This window comes from Papio anubis, chromosome 11 (assembly GCF_008728515.1).
Source record: "Papio anubis isolate 15944 chromosome 11, Panubis1.0, whole genome shotgun sequence".
Lineage (NCBI taxonomy): Eukaryota > Metazoa > Chordata > Mammalia > Primates > Cercopithecidae > Papio > Papio anubis.
In genome coordinates, this window is record NC_044986.1 from 54,507,749 (window position 1) to 54,531,842 (window position 24,094).

Genomic DNA, 24,094 nt, shown 5'->3' on the forward strand with positions numbered 1-24,094 from the left:
TTTGCTTCACAGAAAAAATAAGCTAGGAGATATTCACGGTGTAAAATGTTTTCTCATTTCTGCAATGCACTCTTATACTTTTATTCTTTTTGTGTCTTTATGCTTTGTTCCCCCAATCACAGTGTAAGCTCTTTGGGGCAGGATCAATGTCTTATCCTTTTTGTGTCCCTTTCAAGTGCTTATCACAGTGCTATGTAATTGCTTATGAGGAAATTGTCTTTAAACGTGGTGTTCATAGTATGATCTTATTTCCAGAGATATTTTACTTACAAGTTCAGAATCACATCTGTTTATCCTGCTAAAACCTATTAGGTAATTGCTTCTGTTGTAGCTAAATTATTTATCTATTATAATTACAAAAGCAAGACTGCTTTCTCTTAGCAATATTTTTTCTTCATTTTAGTGATCTGTGTGCATCTAACTGCATTATTCAGCAGGGAATTATCCAGGTTTCCAGTTGCTCCTGCTGTTTCTTGACACTACCTGCTGCTTTACCAATGTGGAAGTCTCAATGAACCATAATCATTACTTTCATGGATGTGTATGTTTCAGAATTTTACATGGTTTCCATCTCCATACACTGGCAAATGTGTCCTTCTATTGGCAAATGACACTTCTAACAGGTAGTTGTTCTCTATGGGGCGAAATTTATATATAAATAATTTGTGCAGATGGTAATCTTTTCGCACTATTCATCTCTCTCTATGTATCTATATGTCTGTCATCTATCTATCAGTTCATCCATCCGTCTGTCTCTTCATCCATCTATCATGCTTAGTGTACTGTGCTAGGTACAATAGGGGATAAAAGAAGGCATAAGATTTAGTCTTTTCCTAATATAACTTACTATCTATTGAGGAAAAAAAATATGTATACATAGAGAAAAAGATCAGAAGCCAGAGTGGTACATGATGTCACAAGTAAATGATATGAACTCACACACTACAGACGATCCAATAAAAATATTTTGGGCTGGAATGATGCGGCATGTTCACTGAGTCTGAGTGATCGGATACAAACGAAAAGCACAGGACAATGAATTGCAATTTTTACCTACACAACTTACTGTTGGAACCTTATGAGTTGGGCTTTCTGAACTTCATTTTTCTCATCTGGAAATTGGGAATAATGATCATGACAATACCTTCTCAACCTTTTTTTTTTTTTTTTTTTGATTTGTGAATCATACAATCAAAGTTATTTTAAAAGTTCTGAAAATATTAAAGTGCAATCCAACTTCAGGGTGTGTTGTTTTAATTTTTCATCAACTACCACAATGTTTCTGCTCAAATATTGCTAATTTAAGAAATACTAAAAGTTCAATAGAAAGAGAGGAGCAATGCTGATTATGTAATATGTGTGTTTGCATGTTAATAGGGAAAGAAAAATTTGTCAGTAGCATGAAATCTGTCAATGGTGGGAGTATTTACACCATAGAACTCAGCAAACACTATAAATTGGGGCTTTCCTTTTTGGAGAGCTATTTACCAGCATATTACTGGCCTGAACAAAAGCAACAGCAATGGGACTGGAGAGGAGGGAATACATAGTAGAGGGATGAATGAGGTAGAATCAGCAATACTCATCATCAGTTGGTTAATGGTGGGTGCAGTGTCAATGGGGAGATTCTAAAATGATTTATCAAGTTACTGGCTCGGATGATTAAAGGGGAAAACTTGTGCCTCTTACCAAGAAAAGGACTTCAAGAGGGGGAAAGATAGTGAATTTTGTTCAGGGAATGTTGAAATTGAAGTACTTGTGGGACATGATGGTGAAAATGTACAGAAGACAGGGGTTATATGGATATGGAACTCAAAGGAGAGGACTGGATTCAATATGGCAATCATGAGGCTACAACTAATAACTGAAGTCATGGGATTAGATGAACTTTACAACAAAGGGACCCTGGGAAAGACGCAGTAAGTCTTCATGTTTTATAAAGTAATTATAAACCATGTCTTTTTGTTAAATGACAGTTTTAGTGGATAAAGTTATGTTTCTTTGCAAATTCTGCTTTTAGAAGTAAAATTATCACTGCAATGTAAGTGAGTTTTAAGGAAGACTGGTATGTGAAGAAAAATGTTACGGATTTGATTTTTTAGGTCTTTACAGCAAGATTTATACAAATGAAAGTTGCAAACAACAAAAAGTTTGTTTAATATCCAAAAGAAGTTTATGTCAAACATTTGAAAGAACAAAAATATTCTAGAACAAAGAGGGAAACAAGTTATTTTAGAAATCAACTTAAATGTAACTTCTATCTTAGCCCCGTGTTGTAATTATTTACTACTTTGTCTCACCGTTTGGCGCTGGGGGCGGGGGTGGGCTGGGGCACAACACTGTGTCTTTTATCTATGTTTAGGGCGTTGTACATAGTATATACTCAGGAAGAAAACCTGTTTATTCCATGCCAGAATGGGAGGTTTGAACAGATGACTTGGAAGGTCCCTTTCAACCCTGAGAGTCTATAAAAGGGAAGTGGTTATTACCGCTTAAAAGAAGTAGGCTTAGTCCTACTTCCAGAGAGCCAATGTTTTCATAGTTACAGAAAGGTAATAGACTGTCAGCTCAATATGACACTGGTAAGAATTTTCTAACGATTATGGCTATACAACAGAAGAAAGGCTGTCTCGGAAGGTGGTTAGCTCTGAAACAACTGGTGTTCAAGGGCTGGAAGGACCCTTAGATATCTTTAGGTCTTCCTAATCTTTTTCATGCCATTGCCTATACAGAAAATGGTATAACACAAATAAAAAAATTGTACAGCAATTTTTGACACATCAATGTCTCAGGCATACTTGTCACAAGTTCTCAGGGCTTTGGTGGGGAAAACTCTGATTTAGTCTAACATCCTCGTTTGCAGAGGGGGAAACTGAATCTTAACGAGGGAATGCAATATTCCCAAGTCGTTAATGTTAATACTGGAACGAGAATTGAGACTAGAGACTGTGGACAACTAGTCAGTTTCCTCCGCTCAAATTAAGCAGGCTGGAGGCCAGACTGGAAGACTGCAGTAGATGGCAGAATAAACAGTCTAAAACTATATTGCTTTAAATGTGGTCCCAAGACCACAGACATTAGAACTTGTCAAACTCTGGGGAACTCGCTAAAATGCAGATTAATGGGCCCCACACAGACACATGGAATTAAGCTCTGCGGTAAAGGCTTGGAATCTGCAGTTTTAAGTTTGCGAATCCCCTCCTCTCCCGGTACTATTTCTGAACTCCGAGCTCCCAGCCCTGGCTTGAACTGAGACGCTGCGCTTCTCGCGCAGCACCTGCCGATCGGACCTCGGGGTCCTGGATGCAGGACTGTCTGTTACGTACAGCCTTTGTGGCCGTCACGGGCGGACACCGGCCAACGCCGGGTCGGGGTGCGTCCGCCGCGGTCCCTCCATCACCTTCCTGGCCGGGCAGAGGAACCCACTGCTCCGGGCCGTCGGGGCCAGAGGCGGCTCAGCAGCGCCCCCTCGAGGCCAGAGCCCTCCGCAGGCTAGCGGGTTGCGGTTTCCCTTCATCTCCGCGGCGCCTCTTCCTCCCACGCAGTGCCGCCCACCGGGGACGCTCTCCCGCGCCTGCGCCAATTCCGCCCTGCCCCGCCCCCATCTACCGACCGGATGTTAACAGATTTCCCATAGTGCCTCACTAGTGGCGGGCATGATAACAAACACCGGAGGGTCGCACGCGGGTTCCAGTTGTGATTGCTGGGGGTTTTCTGTAGTGTCAGGAGGTTCTCCGATATTGGGGCCGGGTCACTGCCTCATCCGCTGGAGCGATGGCGTTTCTCCGGAGCATGTGGGGCGTGCTGAATGCGCTGGGAAGGTCCGGAGTGGAGCTGTGCAGCGGCTGTGGGAGTCGACTGCGCTCCCCCTTCAGGTAGGCCCGCTCGCCTGTGCCCTAGGGGGCGGCAGGGCCCAGGACGTCCCGGGGCTGGAATGTAGACCCCATCCTTCACTGTCTGCCCCTCCTAGGAGTTCAGAGCCACCCTGGTTCTTTGATTCAGATCTCGACCTTGCCAAGGGGACTGTGGCTTTGAGACCAGGCCTTGACTCCCTTAATACCCCGTACCTTGCTGCTTGCTACCCTCCACTCGCTCCTCCCACCCCTCCTCACTGTAGCTTTGGATGCATTCCGCCGCCTCTGCGAATTCGCGCGGAGTGTCTGGCCACGATCTAGGCATTGAGGAGGCGGGGCCCAGGAGCTGGAGTATAGACGCTTTCCTCCACTCTCTGCCCTTTCTAGGAGGTAAGGGCTTTGAGACTTCCGTCCTGCAGTCGCTCCCCTCCGTTTAGGACAGGGTTTTAATAAGTCTCTAGCATTCTTGTTGAAGGCGTTGGAGACATAGGAGTATCTTGATGACATCTCTTATTTGGGATCTATGCTCATAATATACATGTGAATATTGACAGTTAAACATCTGATACTGGTTATTTTCTTTTTATTCATATGTAGTTTTGTGTATTTACCGAAGTGGTTTTCATCTGTCTTGGCAAGTTGTCCAAAGAAACCTGTAAGTTCTTACCTTCGATTTTCTAAAGAACAACTACCCATATTTAGAGCTCAGAACCCAGGTAAGGTGTTTGGGGGCTTGTACCCTTTTCTCATGTAATAAAAATGCCATTAAGCAGTTAAATAGCAATGTTGAATTGCAGTACTAAAGCATTCAGTGACTGCAGGAACAATCACTGCAGTGATTCCTATTTCCTGTAAAATAGGAAGTTCTATTTTATACCAAATGAACATACTTTCAATATAAGTGAGAACTAATAAACGGTATTTTAAAAATAACGTGTAGTGTAGAAAGCACCCTAGGAAGAGGATAAAAAAGCTGAATTTCGGGCCTGGTTGCCTTTGGTCTAGAGGACCACTGATGAATTATTTTCTCTTGCTTAGCTCCTCCTTTTTCTGCTTCAGGGAATTGTTAATAACGTTGCAGCTTCTGTGGAAGCATCCATAAACTGTAAAGTTCTATGCAAATTACTGCTGCTTTCAGGAGCTTTCAAGATAAGAAAACATAAACCTTTCCATCATAGGAGTTCAGAGCCACTCTGGTTCTTTGATTCAGACCTCAACCTTGCCAAGGGGACTGGTGGGTTGTAAAAGATAAATCCTTTCTTGTCTTTGGTTCCTGAAAAAAAACATTTCCAGGTAGGATGTTTGTTGATGCCCTAGAAAGCCTGTAGGGCTCTTATTTTAGGTTATAGTGTAAAGGTAATAGCTATTTTTTTTCCTTATGATTTCTAAAGCATCACAGGGCAGTTGTGAAAATCTAACGAACTATAATAAAAAATGCTCACATTAGGCTGGGTGAGGTGGTTCACACCTGTAATCCCAGCACTTTGGGAGGTCAAGATGGGTGGATTGCTTGAGAGACCAGCCTGGGAAACATGGAAATCCTGTCTCTACCAAAATTACAAAAAATGAGGTGGGCATCGGGGCACAGTGCCTGTAGTCACAGCTACTTGGGAAGCTGTGGTGAGAGGATCACTGGATCCCAGGAACTTGAGGCTGCAGTGAGCCATGATTGCTCCACTGCACTCCAGCCTGGGTGACAGAACGAGACCCTTTCTCAAAAAAGAAAAAAAAAAGCAGCTCACGTTATAGGTAAGGAGTTAGTTTCAGAGACATGCTTAAATACCCACATCTTTTAAATGTAAGAGTTAGTACTAACAGGTAGTTTAAAAAATCAGTTAATTGCACGCCATCATTCCGGTTAAGATGAAGAAGAAAGTGGAGAATAACAGATTGAATTTCGAATAGTTTGTTTCCAAATGATATTTCTGTTACTGAAATACGAGGCAATGTTATGAATTGAGAATGTATTTTGTTGTTAGCTTTTATAAGTTTCATAAGTCCTCAAAGACTTGAAAAAGTATTTTGCTTGAAATATGGAAGTAAAAAACTTGAAGCAATTAATCATCCAGCTTCTTAAACTAGTAATCAGCCTGGTGCAGTGGCTCATGCCTGTAATCCCAGCACTTTGGGAGACTGAGGCAGGTGGATTGCTTGAGCTCAGAAGTTTGAGGCTAGCCTGGGCAACATAGCGAAAACCCGTCTCTACAAAAAATACTAAAATTAGCTGGACATGATGGCGCCTACCTGTCGTCCCAGCTACTTGGGAGGCTGAGGCAGGGAATCACTTGAGCACAGGAGGCAGAGGTTGAATTGAGCCTAGATTGTGCCACTGCACTCCAGCCTGGGTGACGGACCCTGTCTCAAAAAAAAAAAAAAACACCTAGTAATCAAACTGTTGACTGTTTCTGGTGGTATATGATATACTCCTTAGTTGTTAGATAACAGACTTTTAATAGCGTTGGATAAATTACTTACATTTAAATTAGTTGGATACAGGAAAGTTAAATCATTTTATTAAGTTATGTGTGGTATGGATTGTGCTTTCCTGGATATCTTTAGAAATTATCCTGAGATGTAAAATTGTGGCATCTTTTTTCATTTTATTTCATTCCATAGATGCAAAAACTACAGAACTAGTTAGAAGAATTGCCAAGCATTGGAGGGAACTTCCTGATTCAGAGAAAAAAGTAAGCACATAAGTTTTCAACATGGCTGACCAGTTATTCTGCAGTTAGGAGCTATTGTCATGTCCTTTAAAGGACCAGATGGATCAGACTTTTTAAAAAATAATCTGTTATCTACAAAGAAACTTTATATCTTCTCATCTGCATAGTGAGAATATGGATGTATGGGGTGAAGGTGAAGAAGTGTCAGCAGTTTGAAAATGGAGGCTGATTACTAAACTCTCACCTTGATTAGTATGTATAAGGAAAATGTATGTTTTAATCCATATACATCCTCATCCTAGAGCACATTTCCACCTGGTGATAAAATCTCTCTATCTGAAGTCATGCAGTTGCCTTTCCCTGGCATGTGCTGTGTTGAATTTGCCAGCAATAGTTTGTTGACTTGATTTGGGTTTTTTATTTATAGGTATATCGAGAGGCTTATAAGGCGGACTGGGAGGTATACAAAGAAGAGATAAGCAGATTTAAAGAACAGCTAACTCCAAGTGAGATTACATCTTTGGAAAAAGAAATCCTGGACAAGCGTTTAAAAAGGAAAGCTGTGACAAAAAGAAAAGTGAGTATCATTGAAATACTTTTTTCTTATGGTAAAGAATTGAGATTTATATAACTATGAATATAGGTAGTTTTCTCTTAATAATAATAGGCAGATACAATATGGTAGAATGTCATCAGGTATTCTTCAGTTAGGCAGAAGTGGGATAGTTCTCTTCTGAAAAGTGAGCTAGCCACTAGGACCACTTGTCATTGAGTCTGTTTGGAAATCCTTGTTGCTACTTTCAGATGTATCCACATTTAAGGTGTACAGTTAGTAGAACAGTAATGAAAACTACAGGAACAGAGTTATGAAACAGTCAAACCAGGAGTAGCAAGAATCTTTGCTTCTGAGTCTTCTCTAGAATAACGTATTGATTTGAATTATTCTATAGATTATGGTGAGTTTGATATGGAATATTGCTGAGTAGACTGCATTAATTCATTAACACATCAGGAAAATGCCAGTTTTATCTAATCAATTAAGTGCCTTTAGAATGGAATTCTTTTTTTTTTTCTTCAAAGAAGTAATTATTAAAAACCTCACATGGTTCAAAATTTGTAGTTCCCAGCTTAATGTATTAATTCACATAAATGTCATTGTTTGAAAGTTACACATTTTTTTCGTGGAGCCAGTATTAGTTGTGAGGTGGTCAGTTTGCTAGTCGTGTACCTGCACTATTACAAAATGATCATCAGAGTTAAAACTATTTCTTTGAAAGACTAGATTACACCCTTGAATGTGAGACGCCAAAACATCTTTCCCTGACCCTAATGTTTTAAGCTGTCCTAGCACTAGGGTTGAGGACCCGCCCAGTTTTGAGACCATGGTACTGCTACTTTAGGGTGGCTGATCTGATCAGTAAAAGGAAGCCAGAAAGATACTAAGAGTGAAAAATAGAGTGTCTACATAAGGATGCTGTTTGGAAGAGCGATTACTAAAGTATATCCTCCCTCTTTCATTCTCCCTTCCTCCTTAATGTGCCCAGCCCACTGTGCTAAGAGTAGAGAGGACCAGAAACGAGAACTGGACGTTTATAAAGTTTCCCTTGTCATTCTCTCTTTCTTTTGTAGTTGTTCTTGACTCCCAGTACCAGCTAGTTCAGAGATCAAGTGAGAAGTGTGAGGACTAGGAAGTTACAAGTAAAACCCTCAGGAGAGAAATCGCTAGTGGTAGCTCTAGAAACAAAGAGGGAAATAGTTAAGTTTCAAAGTGCTTGGAGTCTATAGTAGTTTCAGTACTTAGTGACTGAGAGATTCGGAGAGAAGAAACTAAATCAGAGGAGTCCTACTTATAGTTATGAATAAAAGTTGAATTTGTTACTGATTATAGCCAAATTGCTATTAAGAGCCACAGAATTTTATAAATTACAGGTACTACTTACCATCCAAATTCAGAAACTTAAGTATGATAATGCAGTATCACTCCCTGAACTCAGAAATTAAACTGATAGTAAGGGATACTTGTATTCTTTTCCATAGTTTCTTCCCTTTTGGTAACTAGTAAAACCAATTTAACACAACGATGGAGCTTTAAAGGTGGAGACATTCAGAGAATGGAATGAGATGAAAGATTATTAAACAAATAGTCCATTGTTCTTGGGTCGTGGTGGAAGCATGCAGTGATTTGGTCAAGGGGACGGTAGTGTCTTGCAAGGATGCGCTTGAGATTGTTTTATCTTGTAAAAAGGTTTTGTACATATATATTCAGTTATATATTTCACGGAGACTATGAAAATATTAGGTAAAGGAAATGGTTTTGTATGGAAAGTAACTGGTGAAATCTAATATAATTTTCAAAATAGTGCTGTCAAAACAATTCTGACCACAAGATGTAATAATCACACTATATAAGAATCATAACATTCACTTTAAGGAATAATCTGTAATGCATAGTAGTGAATAAAGTTTCTGTAGGTAAAATTAAGTCTCATGGAGATTAACACTATTTCCGACCCTCCAATTTTTTTTAATTCAGGAGTTAATACAGCTTGGAAAACCAAAAAGACCTCGTTCAGCTTATAACGTTTATGTAGCTGAAAGATTCCAAGAAGCTGAGGGTGATTCACCGCAGGTAAAGCTGAAATACATTTTTGTTTAATTTAAAAAATACTTCGACAGGAAAAGTCTAGAGTGCCATATGTCAGGTAGTGAAGAAAAGTAGTGGATATCCAGACAGTAAACTCTTTTGATAAGGCCCTCTTTTAAGAAAAATGTTTTTTCTTACCACATACAATCAATTTTGGTATGTAGTTGCCAACACATACATACATACATTGCCAACTTTTTAAATATAAATACTTAACATTTTTTTAAATATGTAGGGATGTTAAAGTTCTTCTGGAGGCTTTTCTGCTTCAGCAGTTCTTAACTGTTTTACAATCACTAGAAAGAATGAGAGTAGAGCTGCAATATTTTCTATGAGGAATTGATTGTAACCTGTTGCGTCATTTATATCTTTTAATAAAATTTTGGTTATGCCCATAGGGATGTGTTATGCTTATGAATGTCATCATATCAGTGTGTCAAAGAAAACAGAAAGCTTGTCAATCCCTGCTGTGGCTTAGTCTTTCCTGTTTTTTTGCTGCTTAGAAGCTCCAAATGGGCAGTTGCTTTTTTTCTTGAATCATATGACATGGTAAGAGAAATGGATGTTTAGATCCTTAACCCATGTTAATCTAAGATGAAATTTTTGGCATTCTGCCTTCGGGATTATTATATCTATAGTTCACTTTACAAATTCTGTTTCTGTATCCCTAAATAACATTTTATATTGTTGCTTCTTGATTTTTTTTTTCAACTTAAATCATTGTTTATCTTATGCTTTAAGCATTACCTACCACCATTTAAGGTATACATTTAACTGTCATCCTACGGTTCTCATGTTTCCATTCCTCTACCTCCCAATATGGTTAAAATTTTGGTTAGCTCGGTATTGTGTGTTTGGATTAGGTTGGTGCAAAAGTAATTGTGGTCTTTGCCATTAAAAGTAATGACAAACACAGCAGTTACTTTTGCACCAAGCTAATAGTATTATGATTATGATTATGCAGGCTTATTCACAGCTGAGCTATGTCATATGCTATGATTATTTTTTCTTTCTTACGAAACTTATTTTCCCTGAAGTTGCTTATGTCTTTGTTCAGTTAGATTTGTGGTTTTTTTTTTTTTTTGTACTTACCAATAGTTCACCCTCAAACTTCTCAGTATTCACCAGCTTTTAGTAAATTTAGGATGTATTTTTCTTTCAGTTTAACTCTGAAAACTGGGGTTTGTTCCAGTGTGACTGTTGCCTTCTAATCCCAGTATACAGCTAACATCTTGAGATCTCCTTCATTATCCTTGTGGTGGTGCTTTTGCTTCTGTTGTTTACTTTTTTGGTTTTCTCTGATTCTTGTGTAGCATCTTTCCCGGTAAGGGTGCATGGGAAATTAAGTTTCTGAGTTTTGCATGTCTGAAAATGTCTGTATCCTCACATTCACTTGTTAGACTGGGCATAGAATTCTAGTTTGGAAAACCTATTCCTTCAAAATGTAAAAATTCCTTTTCTTCTACCTTTTTGTACTGCTTTTGAGAAATTTAAAACTTGTTTTGATTATTCATCCTTTGAATGTGATCAGGTGCTTTTTTCCCTCCCCTTTAGAACTCCTGCTACTTGTATATGCATCTTCTGAGCTGGTCCTCTAATTTTCTTATTTTTTCCGTACTGTTTTCCTTTAGCTTTCTTTCCTTTTTTTTTTTTTTCTCCCCCTGAACTGCTGGATACATTTTAACTTAATCTGTCTGCTATTAGCATGGTGCCATTTCCTTCAACTGTACCTGTACCTGGTTTTCACAGAGTGACACTAATTTACTCTCTAGAGAGGATAAATGTCCTACAATTTGCCATGGTAGAAATTTAACCTCTTTTTTTTTTTTTTTTTTGAGACAGGCAGCCTGTTACACAGGCTGGAGTGCAGTGGCACTATTTCAGCTCACTGCAGCCTCCGCCTTCCGGGCTCAAGCAATTTTCCCACCTCAACCTCTTGAGTAGCTAGGTCTACAGTCATGTGCTACCAAGCCTGGCTAATTTTTTGGGTATTTTGTAGAGACGAGGTATCACCATATTACTTCAGGCTGGTCTCGAACTCCTGAGCTCAGGTGATCCACCCACCTCAGCCCCTCAAAATTCTGGGATTACAGTCGTGAACCACTATGCCCGACCCAACCTCTCTCTATTTTTTTTGAGTCAGAGTCTCACTCTGTGGCCCAGGCTGGAGTGCAGTGGCATGATCTTGGCTCACTGCAACGTGCGCCTCCCGGGTTCAAGCGATTCTCCTGCCTCAACCTCCCTAGTAGCTGGGACTATAGGCGTGCACCACCACACCTGGCTAATTTTTTGTATTTTTAGTAGAGATGGGGTTTCACCATATTGGCCAGGCTGGTCTCGAACTCCTGACCTCATGATCCGCCCGCCTCGGCCTCCCAAAGTGCTGGGATTACAGGTGTGAGCCACCGCACCCAGCCCTAATCTTTTTTAAACAGTCTTTCAGCCAATCTTGTGTTTAACCTTAGCTTCACCTGTTTTATACCTATCTGGTGCTGCCAATTCCTGAGATACTTGGGAATTCTGTATTGTAAATCAGTTGCTTTTAGGTTTTCTCCACTGTCCGTTTAACAATTAGCTTTCTTTTGTCAGTTAAGTGAGTTACCACTAATGCATCTGCTTTTTCGCTTCCAGAATTTTGTGTTGTCAGTGCCCTCTTCTGTTATCTTTGTTCATGTGGGTTTATGCCTTAAAAGGTTTCTTTGTTTAATGGGATTTTAGGGAGAGCAAAAATAAACATCTTTGGCTGGGCACGGTGGCTCATGCCTGTAATGCTGACAATTTGGGAAGCTGAGGTGGGAGGGTTGCTTGATTCCAGGAGTTCAAGACCAGCCCGGGGCAACATGGTAAGACCCTATCTTTATAAAAAGGGTTTTAAAAAAATTAACCAGGCATGGTGGTACACACCTGTGGTCCCAGCTACTCCAGAAATTGAGACAGGAGGATCACTTGAGCCCAGGAGGTCAATGCTGCAGTGGGCTGTGATCATACTACTGCATTCCTGCCTGAGTGACAGACCTTGTCTCAAAAAAAAACGACAACAAAAAAATTCTATCCCTTTAATTTTATAAATGAAGAGCCAAGCCCAAGGGAGGTAAAATAACCTTTTCCAGGTCATATAATTAAGTTCAGCTAAGTAGACTTACTGGACTTGTGTTGTATTGTTCTTATTACTGTATCTAAACACTGAAGCACAGATTTTCAAATAAAACCTAAAGCTACATGGAAGGAATAAAAACAGACTTTGAGGTTAGTTTATGTCAACATATAGATTATACCTGAATATTAATATTTCTGAATCAAAAATGTATACCTTCATTCAATTCATTTTTAGAAATTGTAACAGTTTGATAGTTTTTGTTTAGAGAGAAAAGATGTTAAGAATTGATGAGGCCTTGCCTGTAATTCTTGGTATCTGAGTTTTTGTTGTTGGAATGAATAATAAAGGTCACTGTAGTCCCCATATCTACCTTAACTTAAACATATATTGTTTTACAGGAAAAGCTGAAGACTGTAAAGGAAAACTGGAAAAATCTGTCTGATTCTGAAAAGGAAGTGAGTATTATGGTTGTTAGTCTCAAGTGTCTACTTAGGATATCTGTGAGAGAATGTATTAGGGCAAGGCTTGATTCATGTGAAGACAACCTTATATTTCTAATAATACAGGTATTCTAAAATTATTTTCATATTCTTAGAACCAGTTTGACATTTTTCTCTTGGTACTTTTTGTCTGCAAATAAAATTGGTATTTGAAACCACAGCACTCATAAGCCTGAGTGTCCACTGTATTTAGTGGCAGTCATACCCTGCTCTTGCCCCCTTCCTGCACCTCAAGATCTGAACTTGTAACAATTTCATTCAAAGAGATAACAGTCTATCTCTTAACATTTTCCTCATCTAACTTTTATCTCATGAAAATATTTCTTCTCCAGTCTGCCTTTATACATGTAGAATGGTAATGTAATTTCTAAAGTATATACAGAACCTTTCCAGAAATTAATTGCGATTTTAAATAATCATTTTATCTCAAAAAATAAGTAAATCATTTTAACAGTTATGCTTTTTCTCAGATATATATTCAGCTTGCTAAAGAGGACGAAATTCGTTATCATAATGAAATGAAGTCTTGGGAAGAACGCATGATTGAAATTGGACGAAAGGATCTTCTACGTCGCACAATAAAGCAATGACAAAAATATGGTGCTGAGGAGTATTACAAGTAGAAGATTGAGATGTGTTCACAATGGATAGGCACAGGAAACCAGTTAGGTCTCAATGCCTGAAGCTATTGTAAAATTAGAAAGGATAAAGTTGGTAAACCTTTTATATTCAGTGTCTTTTTCTTCAGCTCATGGACTTCTGCCAGTGTAATACTTGCTTTGGAAAACCCAGGTAAAGGTTCATGCAAAATTTGTTTTGTGTTTAGGAACTACTGAGAATCAGAGTAATCCATGCAAATGTGAATCATTTTACCTTTGACAAAGGTAAATCAGACTATAAAGTTTTTTTTTTATACAGGATGATGACTATGGAAAGAGTATTCTTGTTTCCTTATATTATGGAGGCAAGAGTTTCCTTTTCAAAATTGTTACAAATTGTAGAAAACACAACGTTCTGTGATATAATTGTGCATTTTTCAAAAAGCAGGCAAAACTCATCTTGGTAAATTACAGTTCCTAGGTATAATTCATATTATATTCAGAGTTGATGGTTGTACACCTAAGTGATTGCTGGTTTCAGTTGCAACTGTGTATAAAAGGGACTGAGAAATTTATAAACCTTTTTCTTAACTGTCTTTTTTCTAAAGTAAAAACTAAGAAATTATGTACCAGATTTATGCATATTATTTTGTTGCATAGAATAAAATTTTTAATCTTTAATTTTACATTTCCTAAATATATTTTAAGACGAAACATTTGTTTTACAGCTTTTTCCTTTTTTTAAGTAAGGAATTTTATTTTTTTCTGAATTATTTTCTCTCATGTGAGTATATTGATCCAGAAAGAAAACTTGTATTATATATGTTTTAAAATGAGAAATCTAAAAAACGAAAAGTCTCCAAAGTCTCTGGAATTTGAAACACTTTGCATAATGTATAAAAGCCTGTTTAAGAGATAGCCAACTATGGCCTGTGGGTCAAATCCAGCCTGCTGCCTGCTTTGTATGACCTGTGAGCTAGGAATTGTGTTTATAATTTTAAATGTTTTTTTAAAAGACTTTTATGATACATGAAAATTAACATGAATCTTTAGTGTTCATAAATAAAGTTTATTGTAACACAAGATCATTCTTTTACTTGTCTATGGCTGCTTCTCTGTTACAGTGGCAGAGTAGCTACCACAGAAACTATAGCCCACAAAGCTTGATATTTACCATCTGTCCATTTATGGAAAAAATTTACCAACCCATGGTCTATAGTATAGTGTGATATGACCACTTTTCCAATGTACTAAAGTGTTGGGATAGTTTTTTCAACTGTTTTCAGATGTTCTTGTTTTAGAATCATTGTCACCTTTAAGAGGAAAAAGGTCATCACTAGATAAGCTAAACAAATTGTTGCTTCTTGGTGTTAGCAAGGAAAATAATCTAGTTTCAAATTACATTGCAGTATAATGAAAAAGATCCATATACTGTGGAATGATATTCTTTTAAAATTATTTATGGCTTAGTAAAAATGTACCTTTTCCAGTTAGCACATATCACAAAAATCTCACTGTAGTTGAAAGCGATCCTTCTTTAGCATTTGTTTATCCTTTTAGGAAAGTCAAGCAAAGGTTTTCACTGCCTGTTTGAGCAGAATAATTCTCATCAGTTCACAGGTGTAGGATAACTCAATTTACATGCACTTTATATGTTATGCAAAATATTTAGAAATTGTAGATTCTAGATCTCCAGAAAGACTTTTGAAGACTTTGATGTCACAAAAAGATGACTTGTTATATGCTGAGCTTGACAAAGGTAGGAACGGAAGAGAAAATAGCTTATGAGGAAAGATGAGGCTTTAAATATATAAAGTTGGATATTTTAAAATAACTTTTCCCTGTGGGTGCTTCTCACTCTCGGTGCAGACAGGACAGTGTCAGCCATTGGTGAAATAGATAGGATAGGTTTGAGGCCAGAGCAGTCTGGGAGTAGGGGGAAAGAGAAGGAGGTGTGCTAGTGTCTATCACAGGCTTTCTCAATTTGGTTTTCAGGAGAAAATTCAGCCCTAAGTCCCTGTGTCATCTAGAATGGTACTAATTATGTACAGTCTTTAGGAGAATGGAGAAAATCGTAACTCAAATCATCGACTCAATTCCGTTCTCTTCAGATGAGCTGAGAGAGCACATAGGAGTGTTTGTAATGAGTAGTATGTAATGATTGAGATAGAGGAATGAGTTACATAAACATCTCAGGACAAATGCAGCATGAAAAACATCTTTGTAGTTACCTGCAGGGAAATTTCCTCTGAGTTCTTTTAACATGAACTACCCGTATTATTTTATACTTAACATTCATATCATAACTTCCCAATATATTCGGTGTTAAGTATGTTTCTCAAGTACTTACACAACTTAATGTAGGGGGGAAAGGTGTAAACAGTGAAAAAAGAGCAAAACTATTTTATGGTAATATCAAATTGTATTTGGTTCTCTGTTTCTAAAATAATGTAATTTTAAATATTTTAAATAATAGGATAACCTGGTTTCCAAGCTTTTTTTTCCCCCCGACATCCAGAATACATACTGGATCCAAGCCTTTCTTAAACTTCAGTACATGTGGAAGACTGGCATGGCATATACCAAATACCATTCAGTTGTAACAGTATACACAGATTTTCTCTTATAAAGAATAAGAACATCATAACCAATGACCATTCATGTAAAGTCTTATTATTGTGTGTGTGTATGTGTTAGAGTCTCACTATGTTGCACAGGCTGGAGGGCATGGTGTGATCTTGGCTCACTGCAGCCTTGACCTCTTGGGCTCAAGTGATCCTTCCAAGTAGTTGGGACTACAGTAGTTGCACACCACCATGCCTGGCTAATTTTTGTATTTTTTTGTCCAGATGATATCTTGCTGTGTTGCCCAGGCTGGTCTCAAACTCCTGGCATCAAGCGATTCTCCTTCCTTGCCCTCCTAAAGTGCTGAGATTATAGGCGTGAGCCACCATGCTTGGTCATAAAGCCTTACTATATTTTTTGGAGACACAGTCTTGTTCTGTCCAAGCTGGAATGCAGTGACGTGATCATGGCTCACTGTAGCCTTGAACTCCCAGGCTCAAGGGATCCTCCCATCTCAGCCTCCTGAGTAGCTGGGATTATAGGTGCAAACCATCACAGCTTACTATTAGTTTTTAGACTTTTCTTAATTTGATCCAACAAAGTAGTTGCTGTAGGACCTGAGTGTTAGAAGGAAAGATGCTGAAGAAATGAAATCAAGCAGGGTGTATACTGTTGTGAATAGTCATACAGTAGTTTTTATACTTTTGTTCTTTGCAATACCAATATTAGGTTTTATGAAAGTAATTTGATGAGGGAAGAGAGGGTTGTGTATTTATTTTACTTTCTGATGTTTGCTTAAATAATACTGTGTACATATTCAGCTTGCTATAATTCTGTAATCATGCTATTGTATTTGGCTAACTCCTTTTTTGGAAATGTCTCTTTTTTTGGACAAGGCATATGTTAGTTTTCACTAATTGCTCTGAATGTGTATATTTAGATTTCTGAATTGAAAAAAAAAGTAGCATACAATAAGTAGATTTAAAGTAATTAGAACACTTTATTGATTTTTCTGATGTTTTCTGTACCTAAAATTTATCACCACCAGGTTGTACTAAAACAGCAAGAAGTTTTTATATTGCGAGTGACAGTACCCATTATTTCTCTTAATTTTACTAACATTTACTATAAGAATATTCTCTCCCTCTTTTCTCCACTCACAGCCACTCTCCTTCCTCTTAATCACATCAAGCTATCACAGACAAATCTGAAAATGTTACAAGCACAGCCTGTGTTGTATGTTTTGAAATTTTAAAACAGTAATGTTCTTTTTAAAATTGAACTTCTGCAAAGAATAAGAAAATGAATACATTTATTACTTTAAATTTGTAAAGCTTTCCAAAGTAAAACCATACAAAGCTAGTGTCAGTCTTTCTCATCATTCACAAACAAAGAACTTTTGTTAATTGATTAAGTCACTTATTATATTTGATATGAAATACATAAAACATACAACCATTCTCTAATACATTTCAGAATGTTTCACTGGTTAAGGAGCCAGTAAATAAAGTTGACTCTGAACAAGAATTTTAAATAAACTGAACATTTTTTAAATCACTGAGCATCATTTATATATTGGTTTCTGATTTACATATGTGATATCAAAAGAAAATCTCTGACTATTCTTTTTTGCTTGTATTAATTTAAAGTTTATCTTATTTCATTTCCCCTTTCCCACAAATCAGATATACAGTGGGGGAAAGGGGAAAGGACTACATGGTTTTGACACAGTGACCTTTTATTATATAGGTTACCAACTGCTAGCCTTCATATTTTTAGAAAGGGCTGATTTGATTAGACCCATCTATGAGGTTCTGTTTTTTCTTACTAGAAATTTCATGCATTAAATGTTGGGTAGGATTAAGTGATGAGACGACGGGTCCAAATTTATTAATCATTGAGAAGTGTTGAAGTATTACCAACCATCTTACTCATTTCTCTATTTCTTCCCCTCAGTCACCAGTCAGAACAGGTCATCAGTAGTTGTGTAACTAAGATGAAGAGGAACTTTGGTGTCAGTGGATACTTAGTGATGCCAGTAGTTTTTCCAAGCTTGAATTTATACTGTGACTATCAGGCAATATTTAGATGGGGGTAATGGAGAATTTTTAAAATAAAGGAATTTTCTCTTTATGTTGACATAAGTAACATCTGATGCTATAGAAGCTTAGTATCAAATATTAATTGGACCAGAATATTTTCCCAAAATGATTCCTACCACTCAGTTTTTACTTTTGCAAAGCTTCTACTTACCATTTGTAGTAATCTGAATGACAATAAAGTGGTGAAAAAAAGATTTGAAAATAGTGAAACCGCCTTCTTCCAGACATCATTCAGGTGACTAAAATGCAAAACCAAGTACAGTAGACAAATAATAGCAACACTAGAAAACAAGAAATAACTACCGTCAATAGAGCAGCAGTTTCTAGGCATTTTTGGAAGACAGGAGGGACATAGGGATTGACAGGTGTTCGTTGGTGTCAGTGTGAGCAAACCACATGAGTGAAGCAGAAATGGAGAGGTCTCACTAATTCTGAGTAGTGAAGGCTAGTAACAAAGATTAACCCTAAGGTGGGTGGAGGTGGGTATGTGTGGTGGCTGCTTCCTGTACTCAGGAGGCTGAGATGGGAGGATCACTTGACCCAGGAGTTCAAGTCAAGCCTGGGCAACATGGCGGGACACTATCTTTAATTTAAAAAAAAAAAAAAAAAAAAAAAGCCCTTAAGGTGGTTGGAGAGAAATTACAGGATGCATGGGGCAGGAGAGGGGTATGTGTGAGTAGACATGAGGTTTCTTTCTCCCTGGTGAATATTTTACTCAAACTGAGGAAAGTAGAGTGATATGCTACTGCAGGATAGGTTTATTTTTCAAGCCAGGTGCTGTGATTCTCAACTATGGCTGAGTAGAATCAACCCTCAATGCATGCAGATACCTGGGCCAGAATCTGGAGGGTGGAACTGGCCATTTTAAAACGTTCTTTAGGTTAAATAATATGGAGCTAGTGTTGGTGGGAGTGGTGCTATAACTTGGAGCTTCCTAACTTCCTAAGCTGGCAGTAGTGGCTGAAAATGAGTGAATCACGTATATGGCAATCTTACACTTGTATGTCTTTGTTATAGCCATTATAGTGGGTGTGAAGAATCTCTTGATTTTGATGTGTTTACATTCTGACTAATGATGTTGAGCATTTTTTTATGTGCTTCTTGGCCATTTGTATGTCTTTGGAAAAACATCTATTCCAGTTCTTTGCCCATTTTGAAATGGGTTATCTCATTTATTATAGAGTTTCAGGAGTTCTGTATATATAATAGACATAAGGCCCCTATAAAATAAATTAATTACAAATATTTTCTCCCATTCCAGGAGTAGTTTTTTCACTTTATTGGTGGTATCAGTTGCAGCACAACAATTTTAATTTTGATGGGGTCCAGTTTATCTATTTCATTTTGTTGCTTGTGCTTTTGGTGTCATATCCAAGAGACCATTGCAAAGTAGAAGATTATGAAGATTTACCCCCAAAATTTTCTTGTTTTATAGTTTTAGCTCTTACACTTGGGTCTATCCATTTTGAGTTAATTTTTGTATATGATGTCTAGCTTCATTCTTTCACCTGTCAATATCTGTTTTCCTAGCACTATTTGTTGAAAAGATTATTGTTTCTCTGTTGAATTGTCTTGACACCCTTGTGAAAAATCAATTGACCACAGATCTATGAGTTTATATCTGTAGTCTCAATTCTATTACATTGCTTTATATGTCATCTTTATGCCAGTACCACACTGTCTTGACTACTGTAATTTGTTCTAAGTTGTAAGATAGGAAATATGAGATCTCCAACTTTGATTTTTTGGAAGATTGTTTTAACTATTCTGGATCTCTTTCATATTCATATGAATTTTAGGATCAGCTTGTCAATTTCTGTAAAGAAACCAGCTGGGTTTTGATAGGGATATGTTGGATCTGTAGTTAAAATTGGTGCTTTTGTATATTAGCTTCCAGTATTCTGTGTCATCAATGCCACCTTCATATTAACTTGCATATGGCAGATTATAAATTTGTTCTCTGTATAATTTTGGAGCATGATTGTGGGCCAGCCTGCCAGTGAGAGTGGCTACTGTGCAGCTGATAGTCTTCTGTATTTGTGGAAAGGCAGGAGAAACAGCATGTTCAATTGCCTCATGTTGGGATGGAGAGAATTTGGTTGATTCAAGAGATATTTAAGAGATTGAATCTACAGGACTTGTTAATTGATGAAGTGTGAGAGATAAGGTAGAGAAAGAAAAGATTATGCTTAAGTTTCTTTGGACAGCCAAGATGGGGAAAGTTGAAGAAGGAGCTGAACTCCTTCAACTTGATCATTTCTCTGCCTAGACCTATAGATTTCTGGTCTCTCTAGGTTATTGTATCCAGGGCTCCAGAGGCAGAACAAGGCCAGGATTTAGGATGCAGGCATGCATACAAAAATATGTTAAAGCTGGAAGGGTTGATAGAGTTACTACATTAGGCATAGGCAAGGCTTTATTTGTATGGAGACAAACATAAGAACTCTGAATGCATCCAAAGAAATCAGAGCTTGTATCCAAGGACATCAATGCTACTAGGGACAGAAAGGTGAGACATCAGTACTGTAAGTGACAACAGACAACTTGAGATGTCAGTGTAGGCAGAAATTAGGCTGGGGTCTCCAGAATCAGATGTTCAACTGACAGCAAGCGTGAAGGACGACTTTGTCAGGGCGAACTGGGATCAGTTTCCAGAACCAGGAGAGTTTCTAGAATAAAATAACATCATCTACCTGGAGTCTGAAGTTCATCCAAACTAGTGTTTCTCAAAGAAGTTTTAAGAATCATTTGTAAAACATGTAAAATGGAAATTCCTGGATCTCTCAGCAGTTCAATAAGAAGTTCAAGTGATCCTGCCACAAATGGAATATTGATCGTAATTTAAGAAACATTGATGAAACTATCAAAAAGACCAATTTCATGATGAATCAGCAAGCTACTAGGACGTATGTCCTCTGTTGACATCTAGGACAAATCTTAAGGTATGAATAGAGATTGGAGTTATCTTCCAGGAGTGGAGCTGTTACCAGAAAGGGGATCTTGATCCAGACCCCGATAGAGGCTTGGATCTTGCACAGGAAAGAATTCAAGATGAGTTGCAAAGTGCAGTGAGAAGAGAGAGTTTATTGAAAGCCACTCCATTCCAGAATAGGGCATCCTCAGAAAACAAGCCCAGGAATGCACTGTCTAAGTTTTTCTTATATAGGGGTTTTCTCTATGTAAAGACTAAGGTGTGCATACAGGTGGATAGCATGACAAAATTTAGTACTTTATTGATTTAAAGAAATCCATCCTCGGCCAGGTGCGGTGGCTCACGCCTGTAATCCCAGGGCTTTGGGAGGCCTAGATGGGCAGATCATTTGAAGCCAGGAGTTCAAGACCAGCCTGGCCGACATGGCGAAACCCCATCTCTACCACAAAACACAAAAATTAGCCAGGCATGGTGGCACACACCTGTAATTCCAGCTACTCAAGAGGTTGAGGCAGGAGGATCGTTTGAACCTGGGAGGCGGAGGTTGCAGTGAGCCAAGATATGCCACTGTACTCCAGCTTGGGTGACAGAGCAAGACTCCATCTCAGATAAATAAATAAATAAATAAATAAATAAATAAATAAATCTACGCTTGATATCTTAGTGTGTAAGTGCATCAAAGCATAGCTATAATTCTTGGACGCATATATTGTTATGAGTATTGGGACATCTGGACTTTCTGCTGTAGGAGTTTGTTCTTACAGGTGTCTTTAAGCTGTTTTCTTAGCTGTAAACATCTTAGGACCATGGGTCATGACTGGGAAGTTTAAGATGGAGTTGATTTTAAAATGGTGTCACTCTGGCTCTTCTAGGCTTCTGCTTCCCTAATACAGTCACACTAGATAGATCTTTGGCCAGTCATGCCCCGTCATCCTCTAAATGAGGATTTCTTGACCTGGTTGGCGGGGAGGGAGGGCAGAGCAGTTTGCCTCAGAACATTTGGCATTATTCTGAGAAATACATGATTGTTATCACTGGGGAGGGTACCACTGGCATCTAGTGGGTAGAGGACAAGGATGCTGCAGAGTCATCCCCATAGCAAAGAATTGTCCAGTCCCAAACATCAGTCTTGCTGCTGTTGAGAAAACCTGCTTTGTATCCTGAAGTGATATAGGATCTTGTGATGAAGAGAAGAGTAATTGCTTGCCACATTCAAGAGACAAGGCTAAGGTAGTTCTAACTCTTTTTTTGGAGGGGGGGGGGTTTGCTACAATTAGCAATATCCACAGCACTACCGAAAGAAATACTAAACTTTTTGGAAAGAGAAGGATTAGGGAGAAGTGTGTGCAATGAGACAGGAAAGCCCCAGGAACTCCCCTGAAGTCTTTTCCATGAAGACTGATCCATGACCACAACTGTGTGCATGGTATTAGAAATCCCTGTGGAGAGTGACCAGTAAAGAGAGCTTGTGTTTGTGTAACAGTTTAGTTCAAAAGGCACTTGTATATTGCTTAGCTGCTGCTTTGCCTTGGGAAGTAACCAGGATTACTGGTTTCCTATGGCTGTTGTAACAAATAACCAGAAATTTGGTGACTTCAAACCACATAAATTTATAATTCTGAAGGGCAGAAATAATCCTGGCTCATGCGTGTAATCCTAGCACTTTGGGGGGCTGAGGCAAGAGGATCACTTGAGCCAGGGGTTTGAGACCAACCTGGGCAACATAGTGAGACCTTATCTCTAGTAAAAAATTAGCGAGTCAAGTTGGTGGTGCACACCTGTATTCCTAGCTACTTGGGAAGCTGAGGTGGGAGGCTCGCTTGTGCCAGGGAGTTTGAGGCTGCAGTAAGCTGAGACTGTACCACTGCCCTCCAGCCTGGACAACAGAGCTAGACCTTCTCTTAAAAAAGTTAAAAACAGTAATTTTAAAAGGCTAGACATCAAAAATCAAGGTGTCAACAGAACCACAATCCTTGCAGAGGCTGTAGGAGAGAATCTGTTCTTTGTTTCTTCCAGTTTTGGGTGCTGTCAGTACGCTGACTTGTGGTGGCTGCAACTCCCTCTGCTCCGTTTTCATATCTCCTCTATGTGTCCCCAAACTCCCTCTGCCTTTCTTTCCCAAGGAATGCATGTGATTTCATTTAGGGTCCTCCCAGATAATCAGGAAAAACCCTTCATCTCAAGAAACTTAATCACATCTTTTGCCATACAATAATACTTATGGGCTGCAAGGATTAGGGTACAGGCATTTCCTTCTTGGGCCTACCATTCACCCCACTATACAAAACAACCATGACACCCATCTTATAGATTATTTACTAGGTCACATGGCTAATGAAATGCGGAGTTTAGCATTGAGCTCAAATCCTGGTTTCATCTTTCATCACTATAGGGTGTATCATAACAAGAAACAAAGATGAGAAAAAAAAACCAGGTAAGGCACAAAAAGAGAATAGAGGAGAAATAGGGATGTGGAAAACAAAATTAAGTTGCAGACTTGAGATTTTGGACAGCAAGCAGAAAAACATATTGCTGTGAAAAAGGTCAACAGGTGAGCCCAGGGACAATTGCCAGTTAATTTTTCTTTGTCACCATACCTCCTAGTGGCTTAGTGCTCTAGGCCTGGAACTGTCTACAGTTGAAATAATTCCACTTACTTATAATAATTGCTACAGTGCCTTGCAAATATTGTTTCATTATTGGAAGGCACCATAGTTATTGGGCCCTCTCACCTTTTTTTTAAGCTTAAGTTCTATAAGGCCTTGTTGATTTGGTATTTTTGTAAACCTTGCAAATAGTTAAACCTTGCCAGATGACTAACACTCCCAGGTAAATGGTAAACAATGTGGCTCTCATTTTTCCTACTCCTTGTCCGACATTGTCTTGTTGAGAGAGACCACTGTCTTTAGGCCAGCTCCTCACAACCTTGCTGCACATTAGAGTCGCCTGGGGGAGTTTGTTTATTTCTTAATTTATTTTGAGACAGACTCTTGCTCTGTTGCTCAGGCTGGAGCTCAGTAGCACAAAGAAGGCTGATTGAAGCCTCAACTTCCTCGGCTCAGGAGATCCTCCCACCTCAGCCTCCCATATAGTTGGGACCACAGGTGCATTCCATCACGCCTAGCTAATTTTTTA

General features: G+C 38.5%; 1 protein-coding gene across 2 annotated transcripts; it reads left to right on the forward strand.

The window, feature by feature from the left end:
- Positions 1 to 3,631: 3,631 nt before the first annotated feature.
- Positions 3,632 to 17,479, forward strand: TFAM (transcription factor A, mitochondrial). 2 transcript variants are annotated; one of them, XR_002524347.2, is made up of 8 exons: positions 3,632 to 3,875; positions 4,452 to 4,570; positions 6,471 to 6,541; positions 6,948 to 7,097; positions 9,054 to 9,149; positions 9,563 to 9,713; positions 12,660 to 12,716; positions 13,232 to 13,246. XR_002524347.2 is itself a non-coding variant. In XM_003903929.5 (7 exons), exons 1-7 carry the CDS (start codon positions 3,775 to 3,777, stop codon positions 13,349 to 13,351), a joined length of 714 nt encoding a protein of 237 aa, XP_003903978.2. In that variant the 5' UTR covers positions 3,632 to 3,774; the 3' UTR covers positions 13,352 to 17,479. The 2 variants fall into 2 exon arrangements, 1 of the variants encoding a protein (XP_003903978.2); XM_003903929.5 differs by lacking the exon at positions 9,563 to 9,713 and having other exon boundaries at positions 13,232 to 17,479.
- Positions 17,480 to 24,094: the final 6,615 nt, after the last annotated feature.